The sequence below is a fragment of the Fringilla coelebs genome (assembly GCF_963513975.1).
Source record: "Fringilla coelebs genome assembly, chromosome: 4".
In the NCBI taxonomy this organism is placed as follows: Eukaryota; Metazoa; Chordata; class Aves; order Passeriformes; family Fringillidae; genus Fringilla; species Fringilla coelebs.
In genome coordinates, this window is record NC_140032.1 from 1,295,497 (window position 1) to 1,317,244 (window position 21,748).

Here is a 21,748-nt window from a genome sequence, read left to right on the forward strand (position 1 = left end):
AAATTTTAGCCGGGGGAAGTTTTAAGGGTTAAATATTGGGGGGAATGGGGGGGGAATTGGGGCTTAAATATGGGGGAGAGGGAAAGTCGTGAAGGGTTAAATATGGGAGGGGGGGAATATCAGGGATGAAACACCGAGGGAAATGATCGAGGGTTAAATTTGGGGGGATCATCACGAGGGGGAGTCAGGGTTAAATATTGGGGGGTTGTGGTGAGGGGGGAACCACGAAGGGGTTAAATGGAGTGGGGGACATTGCCAGGGCAAAATGATCGAGGGTTAAATATTGGGGGGGGGCAATCAATGATTAAATATCGGGGGGTCCCTGTTATAGGGGAAACAAGCTGGGACTGAATCCTGGGGTTGTGGCGAGGGGGAGGAAGATCAAGGGCGAGGGGGGAAGAACAAGGGTGTAAAGGGGTGGGGGGATTTTTGCCAGGAGAAAATGATCGAGGGTTAAATATTGAAATATTGTGGGGGGGGAAATCAAGGATTAAATATTGGGGGGGGGGGGGGCAAATTAAGGATTAAATAAGGGGGGGGGGGGTTGTGGCAAGGGGGGAGCGGTCGAGGATTAAATATCGGGGGGACAATCCCAGGGGGCTGTGGCGAGGGGAGAAGGACCAAGGGTCGAACATCGCGGGGACAATCCCGGGGGGTTATGGCGAGGGGAGAAGGACCAAGGGTCGAACATCGCGGGGACAATCCCAAACGGATCCAGCGCAGGAGGGGGGTGCGGCAGGGGGAGAAGGATCTCGGGCTGAACACCGAGGAGACGAGCCCGGGTTAAATCTCGGGGGGACCCTCGCCTGGGGGGTCCCCGCGGGGCTGAGGGTGGCGGGGGAAGGCTCCCGGTGCCCGCAGCTCCTCTCCAAGGGTTAACGCGGGCGGCAGGGGGGGTCCGGCGGGGCTGAGCCGCGCTCGTCTCTCCGCAGGCCGGCGGCGGCGAAGGAGCAGCAGCGGCAGGAGGAGGAGGAGGAGGAGAAGAGGAGGAGAAAGAGCAGCAGGAGGAGGAGGATGAGGCCGAGCAGAGCGGCGTGACCGAGCCGCGGGCTCCGCGCCAGGGCTCGCACGCTCCAGCGCCGCGTCCCGCGGGCCGGCCCGGCCCCCCCGAGCCTCTGAAGTGCGGGTGGGGGCGCGGGGGGAGCAGCGGCGCTGGCGGCCGGCCCAGCCCCGGCTTCCCCGCCTCTATATAAACACACATTTGACTTTCTTTTGCCTCAAAGCGAACAGTGCAGAGGGGCTTTGCCCAGCAGCCCTGCCTCCCTCTTTTTTTTTTTTTTTCCTTTTTTTTTTTTTTTTTTTTTTTCCTCCTCTCCTCCTTTGCCTTCCTCCTCCTTACAGAAGTCTGGTGAAAAGTCTGGGGCTCCCAAATAAGCGGCGTCGCGAGAGATCTGTATTTATAGGGAGATATTTATATATATGTAGAGATAGAGCTATAAACCGAACCGGCTCGCTGCGTGTGTGTAGATACATATATACAGCTATTTAATTCTTCCATCTCTCCAGCTCGTGGCTGAATTATTTTAAGATTTTTTTTGAACTTTTTTTTTTTTCAAATCTCGCTCCCTTTTTTCCCCTTTTTTTCCCCTTTTCCCCCTTTTTCTTCTTTTTCTTTTTTACTTCTTCCTTTTTTTCCCCCCCTCCTTCTGGTGCCTGTGGCTTTGCCTTGCAAGCGAGCGAGAGCCAGAGCATCTGCAGTTGGACTTTTTGGGGTCTTTTTTTTTTTCGCCACTCCAAGGTTTTTCTTTTTTCCTTTTTTTATTCTTTTTTATTTTTGCTAATTTTTTACCCTCGCCTTTTTCCCTCCTCATCACCCCCACCCCATTTTTTTTGGGGGGGGGGGGACGCTGTTTTTCCTCCTTTTTCCCCCCCTTTTCCCCTCTCCGTGCGCGCGTGGTGCTTTTTCTCCGTGTCACTCTGTCAAGTTTACCCCAAACAAGCCCAAACTTCGCAGCGAGGGGCGCAGCAACCACAGCTCGTTTTCCCCCCTTATTTTTTTATTTTTATTTTTTTTTCCATTTTTCCCTCCTTCCCCCCTCTTTCCCCTCGCCGCTTCCCCAACCTGCCCGCGCAGAGGGGGGCGAGCCGGGGCCCCCCTCGCCCCAGGACCCCCCAAGCAGCACCGAGCGGGCGCTCCGCACTCGCCGTCTCTCCGCGCGTGTGTGTGGGTGCGAGCGTGGTGCCTGTCAAGGGGCTGTTTCTCTCCCCACCCTCCTCCTCCTCCCTTCTTTCCAAATATGCTTTTTGCAAGTTTTGATCTCGTCTCGGCACTGGCTACCCTCGCCGCGTGCTTGGTGTCACTGACTTTGCTGCTGGCCGTGTCCCAACAGCTGTGGCAGCTCCGCTGGGCTGCCACCCGCGACAAAACCTGCAAGCTACCAATCCCCAAAGGCTCCATGGGATTCCCTTTAATCGGAGAGACCTTCCACTGGCTGCTGCAGGTAAGGAGGATTCCCTGCTCCTCGCTGGAGCCCGGGTTGGGACCGGTTGGTTTTTGGTGGTTTTTTTTTTTTTTCTCCCTTTCCCTCGGATCGGTATTTTTTTAGGGTCTTTTTAGGGCTTTTTCTCGCTGTATTTTTTTTCCTCCACCGTCTCCTTTCCCTTCCGATTGCATCATGCGGCTCCTCGGCGAGCCGGGGAGGCAGAGCCGGAGCCGGGGCAGCGGCGGCGGCCGCGGGGGCACCGCGGGAGCGCGGCCGGGCCGGGCTGCTGCCGGCCGGGCTCGGCGGGGCTCCCCCGCCGGGGGCTGCCCGGGCTCGGCATCGCCCCCGCGCTGCCCACCCCCTTCTCCTCCTCCCCTCCTCAGCCTCAATTCCTGCCAAAACCCGAAATCCGTAGCGCCGGAGCCGCGGGCGGAGGCGGCCCGGGGTAGATGCGGGGGCTCCGCCGCTCGCGTCCCCCCCGAGCCGCGGCTCCGTCCCGTCCCCTCCGCGCTCCCGGCGCTGCTCCCGGCCCGGCTGCCGCGGCGGGGGAAGCCCGCCGAGGTAATCGGGAGATTAACCCGGGATTAACCTCGCTAAACGCCCAACAGCGGCGGGCGGAGCGGGATCCCCCCGCGCCGCGGGGCGGCTGCCAAAAAATCGGGGGGAAAGGGGAAAAAATCCCACGGGAGGAGAGGCGGGAGGCGGCCGTGGGGTGCTCGGCTCCGGGGGGAGCCGCGGGCCGGGCTCGGGGCGCCCCGGGGCTCGCAGCATCCCGGGAGGGAACCCCCGAGGCGAAGCCGCGCCAGGGTTTCCCCTTCTCTCCTCCCAGCAGCAAAAAGGGGAAAAAAAAAAATTAATTATAACTATCAAAGGAGGATGCTCCCGCCCTTCATCGCCGCAGCCGGCGGCGGGGCAGGACAGCCCGGTCCCGGCGGGGACAGCGGCGGCGTCCCCCGGTGTCCCCCCCGCGCCGCCGCCACGGCCGGGGAAGCCCCGGCACGGCGGCCCCGCTCCGCCGGCCGCCCCCGGCGCCGAAGGGGTTAACGGCACGCTCTCAATAGGGCTTTATTTTTTAAAGAAATTTATCAGATTTTTACAGGGGGACCAGAAAAGGGTTCTCGCTTTTCCACAGGCTCCGTCCAAACAGAGTCCAGGGCTAAAAATACAAAAATTTTGTATAAATTGGACTCCATTCGCAACTTGTGCCGCATAAAGGTGCTCTTTGTGCTGCCCTGGAAATGGTGTACAAATAACTCTTTATTAATGCCACAAAAAGGACTTTAATTATATTTACGCAGATCAAGAAACAGGGTCACCTGAACATCTGAACCTCACAACCGCGCTTTTGTTTCAAAATAAACACCCGCGCTCCCAGCCCGGCGGCGCGGCCGCGGCGCTCGCAGCGCCTCTCCCCGCTCGCCAGGGGGGTTTTTTTGGGGGGACCCCCCCGCTATTGCTGCGGCTCCGGCCGCCTCTCCGCCGACAAAAGCCCCTGGAGCATGTGGGAAAGTTATTAAAGTCCCTGAAATCTGGAGATTTACTTAGGCAAAGCGCTGCCTTTCTCGAGTAAAATCAGCCTGAGCGAGGAGGGAGGGGAGGAAAAGAGAGGAAAAAAAAAAAAGAGTCAAAAAGCGAGGGGGAAAAAAGGGGGAGGGTGTGAAGGAGGGGAAAAAAAAAGGGGGGGAGAGGAGGAAAAATAGGAATATGTTCAAAAGTGACAGGGGAGGTAACGGGAGGAGGAGGAAGGGGGGAAGGAAGGCACCGAGCCCCTCCGGGCTGCGGGGAGAGCGGGCGGGCTGGACGCGGGGTGACCCCAATCCCCCCCAAATTCCCGTCCCGTCCCATCCCAACCCCGCGGCGCCCCCGCAGGGCTCCTGCTTCCAGTCCTCGCGGCGGGAGAAGTACGGGAACGTGTTCAAGACGCACTTGCTGGGGCGGCCGCTGGTGCGGGTGACGGGCGCGGAGAACGTGCGCAAGATCTTGATGGGGGAGCACCACCTGGTGAGCACCGAGTGGCCGCGGAGCACGCGGATGCTGCTGGGCCCCAACACCGTGGCCAACTCCATCGGCGACATCCACCGCCACAAGAGGAAGGTCGGTGTCACTGCTTTTCCCCCCTCCTTTCCTTCCCCTTTCCTTTTTCCCTCCCGTTTTGCCTCCCCCTTCCCTTTTTTTTCCCCTCCTTTCCTCCCCCTTTCCTTTTCTCCTCCCGTTTTTCCTCGCCCTTTCCCTTTCCCCCCATTTTCCCTCCCCCTTTCCTTCCCTCCCCCTTTCATTTTATCCCCTTTTCCCCCCGGGCGTGCTGATCCCTTGAGGAATTTCGAGGTGGCTCGGGGTGGGGTGTGTGTGGGGGGGACACTCGTGTCGCCCCGAGCTCCCCGCGATGGGGACACGCGTGGCAGGGAGGGCTCCTAAAAGGGCGATGTGGCACAAGGGGGGGTGACACCCCCTCCCCCCGGATTGTGACCCCCCCCCCACTCGATCTGCAGGGACGCCCCGAGGGGCTTTTGGTGGAGGGGGCGGTGCTGAGAACTTCCTGGGATTTCGGGGAATTTGGGATGAGGGCGGGGTTCTGGGGTGAACCGGTGGTTTGGAGGGGGGGGGAGCTGAGACCTTTGTATGTCACCCTGAGGTGACACTGACCTCAGAACGCCCGGATCCGCCTGGTTTGGGGTGCTGAGCCCCTTGTGTCCCCCTGAGGTGACACCCCCAGGGCAGCAGGTTTGGGGTGCTGGGACCCTTTTTTGTCCCCCTGCGGTGACACTGCCCCCTTACACCCCCCAGGGCAGCCGATTTGGGGGTGCTGGGACCTGTTTGTGACCCCCTGAAGTGACATCTCCCCTCCTCAGAGCCCCAGCCTGGTTTGGGGATGCAGAGACCCTTTTGTGTCACCCTGAGGTGACACCCCCAGGGCAGCCGGTTTGGGGGTACTGAGACCCATTTGTGTCACCTTAGAGCTCCCAGGGCAGCCAATTTGGGGGTGCTGAGCCCCTTTTGTGTCACCCTGAGGTGACACCTCCCACCTTAGAAACCCCAGGACAGCCTGGTTTGGGGGTGCTGGGACACTCTTGTGTCACCCCCTCAGAGCCCCAGCCTGGTTTGGGGTGCTGAACCCCAGCAGAGGTGGGGACAGTCCCCATGTCCCCCCTGCTGCAGGGCTGGTGGCAGTGGTGGCGTGGCTGTCACACCTCATGGGTTCATTCCCAGCTGGATCTGGGCTGGGAATGGTTTGGGATGAAGGGGAGGTGTTCCCCCCACAGCACTGGGGACACTGTTGGGGACACGAGGCCATCCCCATCCCTGCCCCAGCGCTGGGTCCCTGCTCCAGTAGCATTTCCTATTTTGGAGGATTTTTGTGAAATCCCTTCCAAACCTCCAAAAGTTCCTTTCCCTCTTTTCTCCCGGGGGAGATGATGGAAAACAAGCAGCACGTGACACCCGTTAGTCACAACGCTGAGGAGTGACACCACGAAAAAAGCTGTGTCTGTCCCTGCCCCACACCAGCACCAGCTCAGCCCCTCCACTCCTGGGGTTTTCCCTTAAAAATGGAGAGGTTTTTCCCACCGAGGGGTGGAGATGGGGCTGCCTCCATCCAGGAGGAAAATTGGTTCATTCCCTATCCAGGACAGGTTCATTCCCTGTCCAAGGAGGGTTCATTCCCTATCCAGGACAGGTTCATTCCCTGCCCAAGGAGGGTTAAGCAGGATCAGGCAGAGATCTGCAGGCGCCCATTCCCTGCTCCTTTCACCCTCCTGCACCTCTGGATTATTTTTTTTTTTTGCTCATCTAAAGTGGCCTTTGCTGGCCTGGATAAAACCACGGAATTCCAGCCTCGGGAGCGGGCCCAGGGCACTGTGGGTTATGGGGTCATGGAAAAGGGAGGCCTGACCTCTGTGGGATCCTGCTGGGTTTGGGATTGGCACCAGGGCTGGGCTGGACACAAACCCAGCAGAGGTTTCCTCTCCCCCCCGCAGCTCTTCCTGGTGTTCTCACTCCCAGGTTTTTCCTGCTGGGAAAAACCTCGTGGCCAACCCCGAACTCTGAAACCCAAAGCTTTTGGAATGTTCTCCACCCTAAAGGCCTCACTGTGCTCCTCAAAAAAACCCTTTTTGCATCCTGAGGGGATGCTGGGTGTTAGGAAGGAGTTGTGCCCTGGGAGGGTGGGCAGGGGCTGGGCTGGAATTCCCAGATTTGCTGTGGCTGTCCCTGGATCCCTGGTAGCGCCCAAGGCCAGGCTGGGATGGGATTTGGAGCACCTGGGAGCTGTCCCTGGCCACGACAGGGAGTGGAATTTATGGCCTTCAAGGTCCCTTCCAACTCAAGCCTTTCCACAATTCCATGATTTTTGGCATCACTTGTGACTCCAAGCTGGCAAGGATCCTAATTCCTAATTAATTCTTAAATCCTAATTAACTCTTAAATCCTAATTCCTGCAGCAGGGGTGGCCAAAAGCCTCCCGAGCTCAGGTATTCCAACAAAACCCCGTCCCAGGACAGCCCCGGCTCCTTCTCCCGCCCCTTGCTGCACTTCCAGCTCCCACAAACTCTTTTCCTGGGATCTGGGACACTCTGGGAGTTCATTATTTTTGAAGTTTTCCCTTTCCCTGAGTCCAGCGTGGCCAGCTCTGGAGTTCAGGAGTTTCAGCCTCATTTCTTCACTCCATCTCCTGCTAATCGCTGCTTTTGGGAGCCGAGCGCCTCCCAGCTTGGGCTGATCCCGATTTAGGGAATCCTCCTCTCCCTAAAAGCCCATCGGAGATAAGCTGAGCCTGCCTCTAAAGAGGTGAAAATCGATTATTTTGCTCTTATCAGGATTCCAAGGAGCAGATTAAGGCTCAATCCTTCAGGTGTGGCCCCTTCGGAGCTCATTAATCCCGAGTTTTTGTTGTTCCACCGCTCCAGCTTCCAGCTCTCCCCACCCTGAAACTCACAGAGCTCTCAGGAGAAAGGACTCGGACCTAGGGCGAGCTTAAATCTTAAACTGAGCCTGAATTTTCCTCTTGACCCGCCAGGGAACCAAGGGAAGGACTTGGGAAAGGCAGAAATTTCCATGGGATTGCCCAGTTTCCACGGTGAGGGTGCTGCTCTTGAGGGGTTCATGGAAAGATTTGGAGCAGTTGGAAGCTCCGTGGAGAGAGGATTTCCTGGGAAATCTCTTGGGTGGGTGATGATCCAGGTTAAAGCCTTGTGGGGTTTCCTGGCGCTCGGTGACCTCTCAGATTCTGGGTTTTGCTTCATCTCTGAGCTCCAGCCTTCACTTGTCCCTTCCCAATTCCCTGATCCTGCCAAAAACTGACACAGAATTCCTCGCCTGGCGCAGGATTTTGGCCGAAATGAGGAAGAGCAGAGCGTGGAACCCCCCTCTGCTGCCCCTCCAACCTCTCGGGGCCATCTCCAGCTCTCGTCCACGGCCATAAATCCCCCTCATCCTCCCAAAACCCCGCGGAGCCGCGTTTATTTCCAGCAGCTCCTCTTCCAGCCTTCCCTGGCAGGCGATCCGTGGGCTCCAGATTGTCCCTGGGATGTGGAGATGAGCTCCAAACCCAACATGTTCCTGCAGGAGGGTTCTGGGATCCTGCCAGGGATCAGCTGCTCGCTGCAGCTTCCCAAGGAATTTCAGCTCCTGGGTGGAATTCCGGGATCAGCGAATTCCCGCTGGATCCGCTCGGACGGGATCGGGGATAGGTGGGATGACACAGGTGTTGGAGCTCTTCTCCCTTTCCTGTTTCCATGTCCCAGCTGTTTTTTGGGATCTTTCTGGGTTTGTTGTCCCATTCCATGTAGAATAACCAGGAGTGTTGATCCTGTAGGTGTCGGTAAAGGATTCTGGGGCGCAGGAGGTCTAATCCCAATCCTCACCCTATGGAAGCTTTTTCCCATCCCAAATATTTCAAATTTCCCCTCCAGGAGGTGGCCAAAATTCCTACACAACCTCCTTGTTTTGGAAGATGAACTCTCCAGTTGCAGATAGGGAATTGGAGGGTATGGAATCATCTTGGGGCAGGGATGGAAGGCTGGGAACAGGGAATTCCTGCAGCAGGGAACACCTTCACTGCAGGTGTCACTGGCACTGGAAATTCCTCTAAATTGAGGAAAACCTCCCTGTTTTGGGAAATGAGCTCTCCAGTTACAGAGAGGGTTTGGAGTCAGTGTGGAGCAGGGATGTGGGGTAGGATGGAGGGCTGGGAATAGGAAAAATTCCTGCCCCATGGAATGGCTTCATTGCAGGTGTCCCCCGTGCTGGCTCTGGCCTTGGCCTCGGACAGAGCCGGGTGACCAGAGCAGTTTACAAGGAATAAACAACAGCAGCTCCAAACTCCTCTCCCCCTTTTCTGGGATATTTATCCCGGCCAGGCCGTTCCTACTGCTGGATCACGGAGTTTGTGTTGATGTTGGAGAGGGATCTGGGCCACCCCTGCTGGAGCCGGAGCTCCACAGTGGAATTTTAGTCTGGAATCTCCTCCAGGTTGCTCACAGGAGTGACCCCGGTGGCTGAGCAGGGTCTTTGCTCCAGGGTTTTGGTGGCAGATCCCTGTCCCTGCCCGCCCCCGATGGATGAATGTCATCCCTTGGGATTGGAGCTCCTGCTCTCCTGCTGGAGCCCCCTGGGAAGGGTTGGTGGGATCATTCCAGCTCCTGCTCCGTGCTCCGGGGATCTCCCCATCCTGCTCTTGTCCCACTCTGGCTCTTCCCTCCATCCTTGTCCCATCCAATCCCATCTTGTCCTTGTCCACCTCTTCAATTCCCATTTCCACCAGGAAACCCCCGGATTTTGGGAGTGTTGATTCTGGGGTGAAAGGAGCCGTAATGAGGGCAAAACAAACCTGATCTCAGGGATCCTGCAGCCTCTGCTTTTATGGGATCGAATTCCAGCAGGAAGCTGGAATTCAGCACTCCTGTGCCTGCAAGGGAATCCTGGTGGAGAAGGAAATGGGAATTGGGAATGATCAGGATGTGGCCATGAGGGCTTAGGTCAAGTCTGAGCAGCGCCCAGGGCCAGGAAGGAGATTCCCAGGATGTGCAGGGAAAGGTGGGATCAGACTTTCCTCGGGATCATCCAGCTTGGCAGGAGAGCGCCAGACTCGTCTTCCAGCAGAGCCATCCCAAAATAGGCACCAAAAAAAAAAAAAAAAAAAGAAAATTTAAAAAGGCCAAGACAGAATAAAATAAAAGCAATCCTTGGGATTGCTGGGGAGGCATCCAGGGATTCCAGGAGGGAGCAGCAGGGAGTGGAGCGGAGGGGCGGCCCTGGTTTGTCTCAGTGTCCAAAGCTCCATCGCTCATTAACACACCGCAATTAACGCTCTGCCTCCGAGGCACGCAAGTGTTGAGCTCATTAGCACCGAGTGGAAAGGTCCGAGGCTTTCATATCGTTTGCGAGGGGATTAAGAACACAAAAGGGGCCATAAATTTACAGGCAAATATAAACCAGCTGCCGTGGGCTCGGCTGGGGGGGAGGGATCGGGATCGGGATGGGGGAGAGGGCTGCAGGAGGAAGGAGCCATGGGAGGTGGAGGAACGGATCTTTCCCTACAAAAAACCTGCACCGAGGTTGTTAACAGGGTTTTTTTTTAGGGTTTTTAGGATTTTTTTTCTTTCCATGTCTATCCAACCCTCCCAGCCTATTCCGTGGTGGAAAAGAAACCATCCCAAAATTGTATCAGACGGGCTGAATTCCAGCTGCCATCAGCTCCAGCCCCTTCTCCATGCCCGGGGAGCCTTCATCCGTGGGCAAAAAATGGAGCAAGGAAAGCCTCCCATGGATGGAGGATGGCTCCTGCTCCCGTCCTGGGGGGAGAATTCCTGGGCTGGGTCGGCTCCTTGACTTTAGACCAGGTGGTGCTGTCATCCCTGGGGATGTAAATCCAGAGTGATTCCAAGGGATTAAAAAAAAAAAAATGCCAAATGGAGGAGCTCCTGGCTAAAATACAAATCTTGGGGGGATTTCTTGGTGCCTTCCGGCCCAAAACTCCCCACGAGCTCTGAGCCCACTGTGCTGGAGCAGGGTTGTGGCTGTGGGGTACCCTGGGATCCCCAAATTTGGGTTTTCCACCTTCCAGGGTGGGAGTTTTGGGTGTCTTGGGAGGCACGGAGAAGGTGAAGCCCCTCCTTGGGCAGCAACTGGGTGGAGCTGCAATCCAGGCTCCACTTCCAGAGGGATGGGGAGCTAATCCTGGGGATGTGAGGGACCAGGAGCCAATCCCGGGGATGTCAGGGAGTCAGGATCCATCCTGCACCATGGTCCCTTTGGTTTTTTTCCATCCCTCCTCCTCCATCCTCCCAAGCAGCTCAAGGAACCTCCTTGGCTGTGGTTTGTGACATTCCATTTATCCCTCTGGTGGTAACAGAGCTCTCCATGCCTTCCCAGGTGGAATCTTTCCCAGGAAATCTCTCTCACCTGCTGCTTCTCCAGCCTCCTTCTCCTTGTAGGGTGGCCTTGAGTTGGGATCCCCTTGTGGGGACACCTCAGCCCCGGTCCCCTCCTCCCTGGAGGAGCTTTAATCCTCCCCTGCTCTGCAGGAGCGCCTCGGGTGTTCGCTCATCCCACGAGGGCCTTGCAATCCTCAGGATTCCCTTGGAGGAATCCCTTCCCCAAACTTTCCCCCCTTATTCCTGCCATGAGACCATGTGTTCTCTGGAAGGGGTTTTTATTCCTTCGGGATGAAGTGGCTGCGCCATGGATTGGGAATTTCTCGCTCATCCCCTCCCGAGTGTGGCCACCTCTTGCTCTGCTCTGTTCCGGTTTTCTGGAATTCTTGGCAGGACCAAGGACTGGTTTATTTTTAAGTCTGGCTTTGTCTCTAGGAGAATCCCTGCTCTGGGTTGCTTAAATCCATGGGGATCCTTCCCTTCTGCCATCTCTCCAGGAAAATGCATCGGCTCAGTAAAAACTGTGATTTTCCTCCTGATATTCCACTTCCACTGCTTCCCTGGGAAAGCTGCTCTCCTCTTCCTTGTCTCCAGGGAATCCTTCATGCCCACACCACGGGCAGTGATCCATCACCCATCGGGATCGCCCATCCCAGGGGCTGGAATGAGGCCTTCAAGGTCTCTTCCAACCCCAAGCATTCCACGATTCCCTGAGGATCCCCTGAGGAAGGAGAGCTCCGACCGTGCCCGCTGGGTTTGTGGGGCTCTCCTTCCCCACAGCTCCATCCACAGGGATCCCAGCTGGATCCCAGCAGGCTGATCCCACCTTTCTGATCCCTCTTCTCTGCACACAGCTCCCATTTCTTTCCCGTGACATCCACGGATGTGGGATCGTTCTCCCTCCTTGAGGTGCCCAAGGTGAATTTTATTCTCCTTTGTCTCCATAAATAAAAGGGAGAGGACACTGGGAGCAGCATTCCCAAGCTGATCAACCCCAGTACCTTTTGGTATCCCCAGAAATTTGGCCAAGAAGCTGAAATCCTTGATGGAATTTTGCTGGGGATGGAATTTTTGGGAGACTCAGGCGGTTTTGTAGAGGGGCTGCTGAGGCAGGTCCTGCTTGATCCTGGCTCTCCCCCACAGCCCCTTTAACCTCTCAGCCTTGAAAATTTGGGATTGAAAGCAGGGCCTGGAAGGGTTTGGGACTGAAAGCAGGACCTTGGAGGGTTTGGGATTGAAATCCTCCCATGCCATGTGGGGGATTTGTAGGAGAGATTCTTGAACATGGAGATTTTTGAGCTGTGGGGAAATGCAGGTCTTGGGCTTAATTTTATTCTGAACTTGACTGGAAATGCTGGAGTTTCTCATAATCCTTTTTTTTAAAGATGGAAAAATCACAGGTAGGGACATCATGACACGACCTGAGGATCTGAAATGATCCTTCCATTTTTTCCAGCAGATTTTTTTTTGGGAATCATTCAAATTTCAGTGCAAGAGCCTTTGGCAAAGGCACCTCATTCCTTTTAGCCTGGAGGCTCCAGCTCCTGTTCCCAGACTCCCGTTGGAGGCTGGAGCATTCAGGAGAGCCTGGATTCCTCCAGGATGGAGCCTTCCATGTGCTCCATTTCCAAAAAAATGAGGGGGAGAAAAGGAATCAATTCCTTGCTGTGTGCAAAGCCCGAACCTTTTATGGACAGACCTCAGAGCGTCCAGGCAGGAACGGGATTTTTTGGGATTTTCTCTCCTTTTGTGGTGCCTTTCCAACTTTTTTGCTGTGTTTTCCCTTTGTTCATGCTCCCAGCACCAGGATGGCCTCTTGCCCACGAACCACCTCCAAAAATATCCCGGTTTCCAATCCCGCTGGAGCACGGGAATGGGCTCCAGAGAGGGGCAGACATCCAGGATAATGTGGTGATGGGACAAGGCTGGGACAAACACAGCCTGGTCTTGGAAATGTGGGAGGAATTAGGATGAATCCAGGTTGAGATGTTGCTTTGGATGCTTCCCGACGTCTCCCGTCGGCCAAACCTCTGGCAGGTGCCAAACTGGTTCCTGAAAACATTTCCAGGCTCATCCTGCCTCACTTTGGTCAGGCCAGCGGCTCCAGGCGGGATGGGATGCAGGTGGCTGATCCCAAAATTTCAGTTTTCCTCCTGGAGGGGAGGAATGGAAAGCTCCGTTCCCTCTTTTGGGAGCCAGGTGGGAGCAAGGGGCCTGGAAATCAGGGATGGCCAAAGGCAGGGATTGGTGCTGGTGCTTGGAGTGGGAAGGAGAAAGCCGTGGAAAATGTGGACCCCCCACACCCCAACCATGCATGGAATCACTGCTGGAGCTCACAGAATTCCCAAGGATTCCCTGGCTGTGGTTTAAGGATGGGGCTGGGGTGTTCTCCAGCTGGGGCTGGGGGCACTTTGCTGTCAAGTGGAGCTGGAGCTGAGGCACTGGGAAGACATTTTCTGCCTTTGGAAAACCGTAAATCCTTAAATATCCTTTTCCCGTGTGAGGCGGAGTGGGGAGGTTCCAGCCGGGCTCGCTGGGTGGTGGGGTCTTCATCAGTGTGGAAATGAGCACCCTTGGATGGAGCAAATTCCCAGATTTGGCTCTTTTGGGACATACCCCAACGTGGAAAAACTCTTTCCAGCGTCCCCAAAAATTCCTGGCCCTGCTGCGAGCCCTTGTGGCTGGGTGCCACCACAGCCGGGCTGTGGCGTCTCAGGGTTAACAAAGCTGAGCTTAGAGACGGTTTTGCCTCTTGGCAGCTCTGGAACAACTTTTCCTTGCCCCGATTCTCCTCGGCTTTGCCTGGATTCGCTCCTGGAGCGGCCGAGCCGGTCGGCTCGGCTTCACTAGAGGGCGCAGGAATTTTAGGCTAGGAACGCGCCGGGGTTCGTCGGGGAAAGTTGGCTGCCTTCTCCTCCTTTTTAATCAACTGGAAAGATGCAGGGTTGAACTGGAGGTGACTGGAAGGGGATCCAGACTTGTGTCTGGCCGGGGAAGGATCTGCTGACATGTGGGATTAGGCGGTGCGAGCGCGGCGGCGGCGGCCGGGACGGAGCAGCGCGGCCGGGGCTCGGGCCGTGCTTGGGAGCTCCAGGGAGCAGCCAGCTGGAGGAGCCTCCTGGCACCAGGAGAGCTCCCAAAAATTGCCGAGAAAGAACAAAATCCCCCTCACCCCCCGGCGCTTAACCTCCCCCTTGTCAGGTTTGTGCTGATCCCATAGGGAGGGGCTCGCTTTTCTCTTCCAAAGGATCCCACACCAATCCTTAGGGCAGGATCTTTCCTCTTGGGAGCCTGGCTCGATCCGGGGCTGGGGATCCAGCCCCCCACACCTCGGCAGCTGTTTTGGGACCAGAGGCACATCTGGGATGTGTCCTTTCTTCAGGGAGCGGGGGGTCCCCAGGTGCTCCTCCTGTGGGGGATGCCCAGGCAGGACGAGGCCAGGAACCCCCAGAGGCCACCTCGGCTGGGGTGGTGGCTCCCAGCAGGGATGCAGACCCGGTGCTCCTAAAGCAGGGGTTGTCCCTTCAGTTGCCCTGCTTCCAGCTGGGAAACTGAGGCACGGGGAATGTTTCGGGACATTCACTGCGAGCCTCTGTCCTTGTTCCAAGCTGCCCAGCATGGATGAAGGGCAGGTGAGAGCGGGATGGGGACACAGCAGTGTCCCTTTGCCGGGTGGTCTTGTCCCATCCCTGTGGAAGAGCTCACGGATTCTGGCTCTGCATCAAACCCCGGTGTCCTGCTCGTGGACGGAGGAACCGTCCCTTTCCACCTTCCCCTCTTCTCACCTTCCCCACTCCCTTCCCACCCTCCCCACGCAGCCGAGGGTCTCGGCTTTACCCCCTCCAGCTTTTCCTGCCCGAGCAGCCGCTTTTTCCAGCAGAAAAAGCCCGAACGCCGCTGCCTTTCCGGGCTCCGCAGCGGCTCTGGATGCAGGAGGCGGCCGCCGCCGCCCCGTCCCGCGCCCTCGCCGTGCTCTCGCTCCCTGCTGTTCATTCATTCATTCATTGATTCCTCCTCTCATTCATTCATTCATGCCTCGGCTCCTTGCGGCCATCCAGGGATGGCTCCCTGTCCCCAGGCTCGGATTCCCTTCCCTATCCATCTTCCCGTCCCGGGATTTCCGCGGGCAGCTCCGCGCCGGGCCGGCCGTGCGCTGGGTTTTACTGGGGGCTCAGCCTGGGGCGTCGTGAAGCGGCTCTTGTGGAGGCTCCTGCGCGGAGCTGCGAGGGGACAGAGGTGTTTTTTCACCAAACAAACTCCCAGGGAACGCCGGGCATTAGCAATGAGGGGTCGCAGCCAGGAAAATATTACCTTTCCCTTGGAGTGCTGACTGCGGAGGAAATTCTCACATTTACAGCTCCGGCGAGCCCGGCGCTCATGGAAAAGAGGGGGCGGCTTTGATTTCGCTCCTCTCGGTGGGTTGATAACTTGGCAGCCCCCCCACCTCGCCTCCATTCCCGCCGGGAAGCGGCCACCGGTGGAGGCTCCGGCGCGCAGCTCCCTCCTTGGAATCCTGGTTTAATTGGATTTTCCTGGAGGCCTGCGGTGCGTGTGCGTCCTGCCCCGTGCGTGTGTGTAGGTTAATAAAAAATAAACAAACAGCACTTTCCCCCCTCGCCCGGCGAGGGATGCGGCGGGAATGCCGAATGAAAGCGCTGCTGTGCCGGGAAGGGACATTCCTGGCATTGCTGAGCTCCTCGAGCGGGCCCGGGCCCAAATTGGAGGAAAAAAATTGGAGTAAGGAGCCGTTAGCGTGGGGGACCTGGGGAGGCCCAGTCCTGCTCACTGTTTACTCGCAGGGCTTAAATTAACGCTGGCTGCTGACATCAGGAATTTTTTTTTCCCTGGTTTCCCAAGGAAATGAGCCGAGGGCGATCGCGGCCTCTGCGTACGTGCAGCGGCTCTTCCCCGCTTGAACCCCTGTCGGAGTTCAGCCAGACTCCACAGAGATCCTAAAGGCTCCAAAATAATTATTTTGCTTCGGTTTGCATCCATGAAAAAAAAAAAAAAAAAGAAGAAGGAAAAGGTGATGGAGAGGTGGGAGGAATTGTCAGTAGTTGTGTTTTCTCCTTGTGTTTGTCCGTGTTGGATGCTGGAGAATCTGTGTGGAAAAGGAAAATTAGTGACACCCAAACCGTGGGAAGGACAGAGCTGGGATCCTTTGGACACGGATATGTGTCCCTGTCCCTCCTGCCACACGTGGGATGGAGGAATCCTTCCCACCCCTGCTTTGCCCCGTGATTCCCCGTCACTTGTGATGGTCGTGGTGGGAATTTCAGGAAGAGCTGGTGTTCCTGGCAGCTTTTTTAGGAACTGGATAAAGAATTCGGAACGGCGACAACACCCTGTAGGACACCTTGGACAAGGCCGCGTGCGTTGGGTCTGCGGACAAACCTCTCCTTGCCGTTTCCCGCAGGTTTTCTCCAAGATTTTCAGCCACGAGGCTCTGGAGAGTTACCTCCCCAAGATCCAGCTGGTGATCAAGGACACGCTGCGGGCCTGGAGCAGCGACCCCGAGCCCATCAACGTGTACCACGAGGCGCAGAAGCTGACGTTCCGCATGGCCATCCGCGTCCTGCTGGGCTTCCGCATCCCCGACGAGGAGCTCAGCCGCCTCTTCGAGGTCTACCAGCAGTTCGTGGAGAACGTCTTCTCCCTGCCCGTGGACCTGCCCTTCAGCGGCTACAGGAGGGTGAGAGTTGGGGCGGGTTCCCTATGCTGATAGCGCCGGTTAATTAACGGGCGGTGATTAATCGGCGCCTTTCCCTGCTCGCGGGGGTTTTCTCATCCTCTGACCTCGAGGAGTCTGTTTTGGGCCACAATTCCTGACTTGGTGGAGAAGGCAGGGGAAAATGCGTTCCTTGGTGGTTGGAGTGGTTTGATAACAGGAAAGAGTCAGGACTTGCCCAGATTTAATTAGTGTTTTTCCTCATTTGGCAATTTGCCTGTGTGTTTTTTTACTTTGTGGGACCCTTCTCCTTCTAATTCCCTCCTGTTCTCTGTGTGAAACAGGTCCTTGTAATTCCGGGAACTAAAACAGATCCTTGGAATTCCCAAAATTAAAACAGGTCCTTCTAATTCCTGGAGTATTCCAGGTTTTTTTCGATTAAGGATGCAAAATGAAAACATAACAAGAAATATACTTTTTTTTTTTCCCATGGGGAATTTTGGTAACAAAAATACAGAAAATTATTTTTCTGATACACCTGATATCCCTGCATTTTTTTTTTTATTGCTGTTTGCCCATGGGAATGCTTCCATCCCCTCGGAGCCCGGAATCATTCCCAGCAGCAGGTTAGCCCCGAGCAGCTGCACTCCTGTAGGAATTGCTTTACTGGGACCAGGTGATCAAATTGCTGGGGAAGAGGATTCTTCGGGATGAATGGGCTTTCCTTTGAGAGTGGATTTTCCCAGGGATTTCCATACATCCCAGGAGGAGCCGGGGGCTGTGAACCGGTGCCGGACAGGGGCTCCCAGCCCAGACCTGTCATTTACACCTAGGTGTTGATTGCTCCTCCTGTGATCTCCCCCACCCCGGCTTTACTCCTCCTGCCCAGGGGACACCTCCAACATCTTCACACCCTTCTTTGAGCCTCTGCTTTTATGGCTCGGACCTGTCCTGAGCACATCTGCAGCTCCTGGGATGGGCAAGGTGCTGCTGGTGGCGTGGTCCGAGCGCTTCCTGCTCCACAGGGAATCCGGGCCCGGGAGACGCTGCAGAAGGGGCTGGAAAAAGCCATCCAGGAGAAGCTGCAGAACACGCAGGGCAAGGACTACGCCGACGCCCTGGACATCCTGATAGAGAGTGGGAAGGAGCACGGCAAGGAGCTGACCATGCAGGAGCTGAAGGTAAAGCCCTGCCCTGGGGCCGCCTTGGGATTGTTCTGCTCAGGGCAGGGCCTTCCTGAAGGGAAAAGTGAGGGATGCTCCCAGGAGGAATTTTTGGGGCACACCTGAGAGCTGGGGGACCCCAATGTGTTGGTGGATCCAAACCAGTTGCTTTATTCATTTGCTGGTTGTGCCCAGCCCTTCCTACAAAGCGTTCCATGGAATCATTAACCTTGGAAAAGGCCTCCAGGTGATCAAAGCCATCCTCCAACCCCACTAAACCATACCACAAAATTCCACATCCCCTCGGTTTTTGAACGCTTTCAGGGATGGCGACTCGATCACTGTCCCAGACAGTCTCTTCCAGCGCTTGGCCCCTCTTCCAGGAAAGAAATTTTTCCTGATATCCAACCTGAACCTCCCTGGTCACAACAGATGCCTTGGCCAGCTGCATCCCCTGACCCTTCCACTTCTCCTGGTGCCTCCTTTGCAGGGCACAGGAGCCCCTCAGCAGGCTCTTATCTGCAGCTGGGTCATGGCATGCCAGGAGCGTTCTCCTGGGTTTCTGTCGGATCCTCAGAGGTTCTGTGGGAAGCTCCTGTGGTGGCTGTCCAAGGAGTGACCTTCCAGTTAAACGTGACCAGGGAGTGGCTGCCCCTGGATCTCTGGAAGTGTCCAAGGCCATTAACAATGGACACAAACTCTGCCCAGATTAACCTCATCCATCCTGGTGGGTGGGAAATCACCCAGGAGAATCCATCTCCTCCCACATTCCATTTTTCCTTCTCCCAGCTTTGTGATGTGATCCTTTCTCCGTCACTTGGTCCCTTTGGATCTTAAATCTTTGGAACAGCTGTTTTTTGGGAGAATCCGTGGCTGCTCCATCCCTGGGAGCGTCCCAGGCCATGTTGGACAGGGCTTGGAGCATCCTGGGACAGCGGGAGGTGTCCCTGGGGTTGGAACAAGGTGATCCTTGACTTCCATCCAACCAAAACCATCCCATGATTCTGAGGCCAGGCTGGAAATCTTTCAGGGAGAAGAACACCCTGTGGCACCTTGAGGTGCTGAGGTTGGTGGCCCCTTGTTGGAGCCCAGGAAATTCCTCTGGCTGCCCTGGAGGACTCGAACCCCTGCCTGGGGGGACCTTGGCACAGAGCCCAAGACCCCTGTGCCTTTGATTCAGCCCTTAAAAAAAACAATCACCAACCTTTATATAAGAATTACAAGCCACAAAGGTTTAAGTAGAATGATAGTGAATTTACCACAAAGTAAAAAATAGATTTTTTTTTAAAGTTTTAAGAATGAGAGTTAAAAGCAAAATAGAAGAATCTAAGCGTGTCCAAACTTTCTCCTTCTTCTTCTTAGCCTCCATCTTCTACTGTGATGTTGGCACTTTTAGATTGGTTTAGAGTAAAATCTCACTGTCTAAAATAGGTGATAAGTATTAAAAAGTAATTGTAAATATTGTACACATAGTTTTTAGCATAAAAAAATAACTCCACGCGGGTGCCAGCAGACCTCAGTAAGCCAAAAGAAAAAATTTTATCGATAAGATACAACAATCAACCTTAAAACCAAGAAATGAAAAGCCCTAACTCCTTCTTCAAGCCCCAAGCTGAGAAAAGAGATTTTCTAACGTATCTCAAAGTCACCCTGAGCAGCCAAAGCCCCAGAAGCCCCTCTGCCCCCACGCCCGTGTCTCACCCTGCCCTCTCTCCCGCCCCCAGGACGGCACCCTGGAGCTCATCTTCGCCGCCTACGCCACCACGGCCAGCGCCAGCACCTCCCTGATCATGCAGCTCCTCAAACACCCGCGGGTGCTGGAGAAGCTGCGGGAGGAGCTGCGGAGCAAAGGCATCCTCCACAACGGCTGCATCTGCGAGGGCTCCCTGCGCCTGGACAACATCAACGGCCTCCAGTACCTGGACTGCGTCATCAAGGAGGTTCTCCGGCTCTTCACCCCCATCTCCGGGGGGTACCGCACCGTGCTGCAGACCTTCGAGCTGGACGTGAGTAGTGCTGCACCCCGAGCTCCCCAGGAAAGCCCAGCTTGCTTGAGCCAGGCTTAGAGGAGACGTCTGAGGGGATGAATGAAGTCCTGCCTAATTAAGTCCTTCTCCCCACGCAGCCAGCGGCAGGACAAAGGGACGCAGCCTTAAGCTGCACCAGGGGAAGTTAGGGCTGGGTATTAAGGAAAAAGTTCTTCCCAGGAAGAGTGGCTGGGCATTGGAATGGGGTGAGGCGGTGGAGTCACCATCCCTGGAGGGGTTTAAGCCTGGATGTGGCACTTGGTGCCGCGGTTTAGTGGGTGAGGTGGTGTTAGCTCACAGCTTGGACTTGATGATCTCAAAGGCTTTTCCGGCCTAATTAATTCTGTGATCCCGGCAGTGGGATTTGCTCCAGATCCAGCAGTGATGGGATGTGGAGCAAGGGATGCATGGAGCTGTCAGAGAGCAGACGGGTGTGATGCTCCAAAGCCCAGCTCGTGACAGTGACGCCAAATTCTGAGCTGGGGTGTGACAGGGGAAAGGTTTACGGCAAAGGGCATCTCCAGGCTGCCGGATGACAGGCGGATTAGTCACCACCATGGCTGGAATTTCCTCCCAGCAAAACAAAATCTCAGGAGCTGCCTTGTCACTGTAAATCCTCCTAATGCAGTGGTTTGAGTCAGAGACCTTTTAAAGTGCTCAGGGGATGATAAATCCACCCCATTTCTCATCGCCCGGGCCCCGATGTGGGTGTTGGGTGTGTGGTGCTGACAGGCGGCGGGGTGTGGGATGCTGTGGGATCCTCTGGGACCCTCTGGGGTGCTCTGGGAAGGGCTGGCTGATGTGTGGGGCACGGCACGGGAGAAGCTGCTTCCCCTGCTCAGTACCACGGGGTTCCTGTAGGCAGCTCCTGCCAGTGACCACAAAGCAAATAAATGGATGGATCGTCCCACGAATCCTTGGGATGGAGGGAGGAATAAAGCCAGGATTTGCATCACTGGTTTTCCTTTAAATCTGCATCACACTTGAGGGACAAACCCAAAAGAAATGGGAATAAGCAGGGAAAACTGTGAGGGTGGTGCAGCCTGGCACAAACTGCCCAGGGATAGCGGATTCCACGTCTCTGGGAGTGTCCAAGGCTGGATGGGGCTCGGAGCACCCTGGGGTAGTGGAAAGTGTCCCTGCCCGTGGAGGGGGGTGGGACAGGATCAGTTTAGGGTCCCTCCTGACCCAAACCATTCCCTCATTCCACACAAACAAAATTCCTTTACCTCGCCTCCCTGCTCCCGCTCCCTCTCCAGCAGGATTGACCCACTCTGCTCTCCTCTCCTCTCCACCCCTTCCCGCCTCTCCACAGGGTTTCCAAATCCCCAAGGGCTGGAGCGTGATGTACAGCATCCGGGACACCCACGACACCGCTCCCGTCTTCAAGGACGTGGACGTCTTCGACCCCGACCGCTTCGGGCAGGGCCGGAGCGAAGACAAGGACGGCAGGTTCCACTACCTCCCCTTCGGAGGAGGCGTACGGACCTGTCTGGGGAAGCACCTGGCCAAGCTTTTCCTCAAGGCCCTGGCCATCGAGCTGGCCAGCACCAGCCGCTTCGAGCTCGCCACCAGGACTTTCCCCAAAATCACCCTGGTGCCCGTGGTCCACCCGGTTGACGGACTCAAGGTCAAATTCTTCGGACTGGATTCCAACCAGAACGAGATCCTGACGGGCACAGACGCCATGCTGGGGGCCACCGTGTAGAGCCCGCGCCGGTGGCACCAGGGACGGGCGGCCGGGGGAGGCAGGGGTGGGGTGGGGGCGAGGGGATGGACAGGAGGGGAGGAGAGGGATGAGGAGCTTCTCCACGGCGCTCACCTCCGCATCGGGACTGCTTTTCCAGCAGGGAAGCTGCCGGAAGCGTTTTGCTCTTCCCGCGGGACGCGGAGAAGGTCGGGGCGGTGGCGCCTTGTTCCGTCGGCAAGGAGGAAGATCCGCAAAAGCCGAGTTGAGCTGAGATGGCCGACCATACACAGTATCTAATTATTATAAATATATATATATAAATATCTATAAAACACTTCTGCTGCCAGGAGTAGAAGGCCCGACTGTGGGAAAGGCTTGGGAGTCAGCCGAGGATCCGAGGTCTGGTGT

General features: G+C 56.2%; 1 protein-coding gene across 1 annotated transcript; it reads left to right on the top strand.

Annotated features, from left to right (window-relative positions):
• Window positions 1-952: 952 nt before the first annotated feature.
• CYP26B1 (cytochrome P450 family 26 subfamily B member 1) lies at window positions 953-21,358 on the top strand (the record flags this gene model as incomplete). The annotated part of the gene is made up of 6 exons (XM_084204080.1): window positions 953-2,441; window positions 4,293-4,517; window positions 16,209-16,484; window positions 17,486-17,641; window positions 19,348-19,629; window positions 20,966-21,358. The coding sequence occupies exons 1-6, from the start codon at window positions 2,238-2,240 to the stop codon at window positions 21,356-21,358; spliced, it is 1,536 nt and encodes a 511-aa protein (XP_084060206.1). The 5' UTR covers window positions 953-2,237.
• Between the last annotated feature and the right edge of the window lie 390 nt (window positions 21,359-21,748).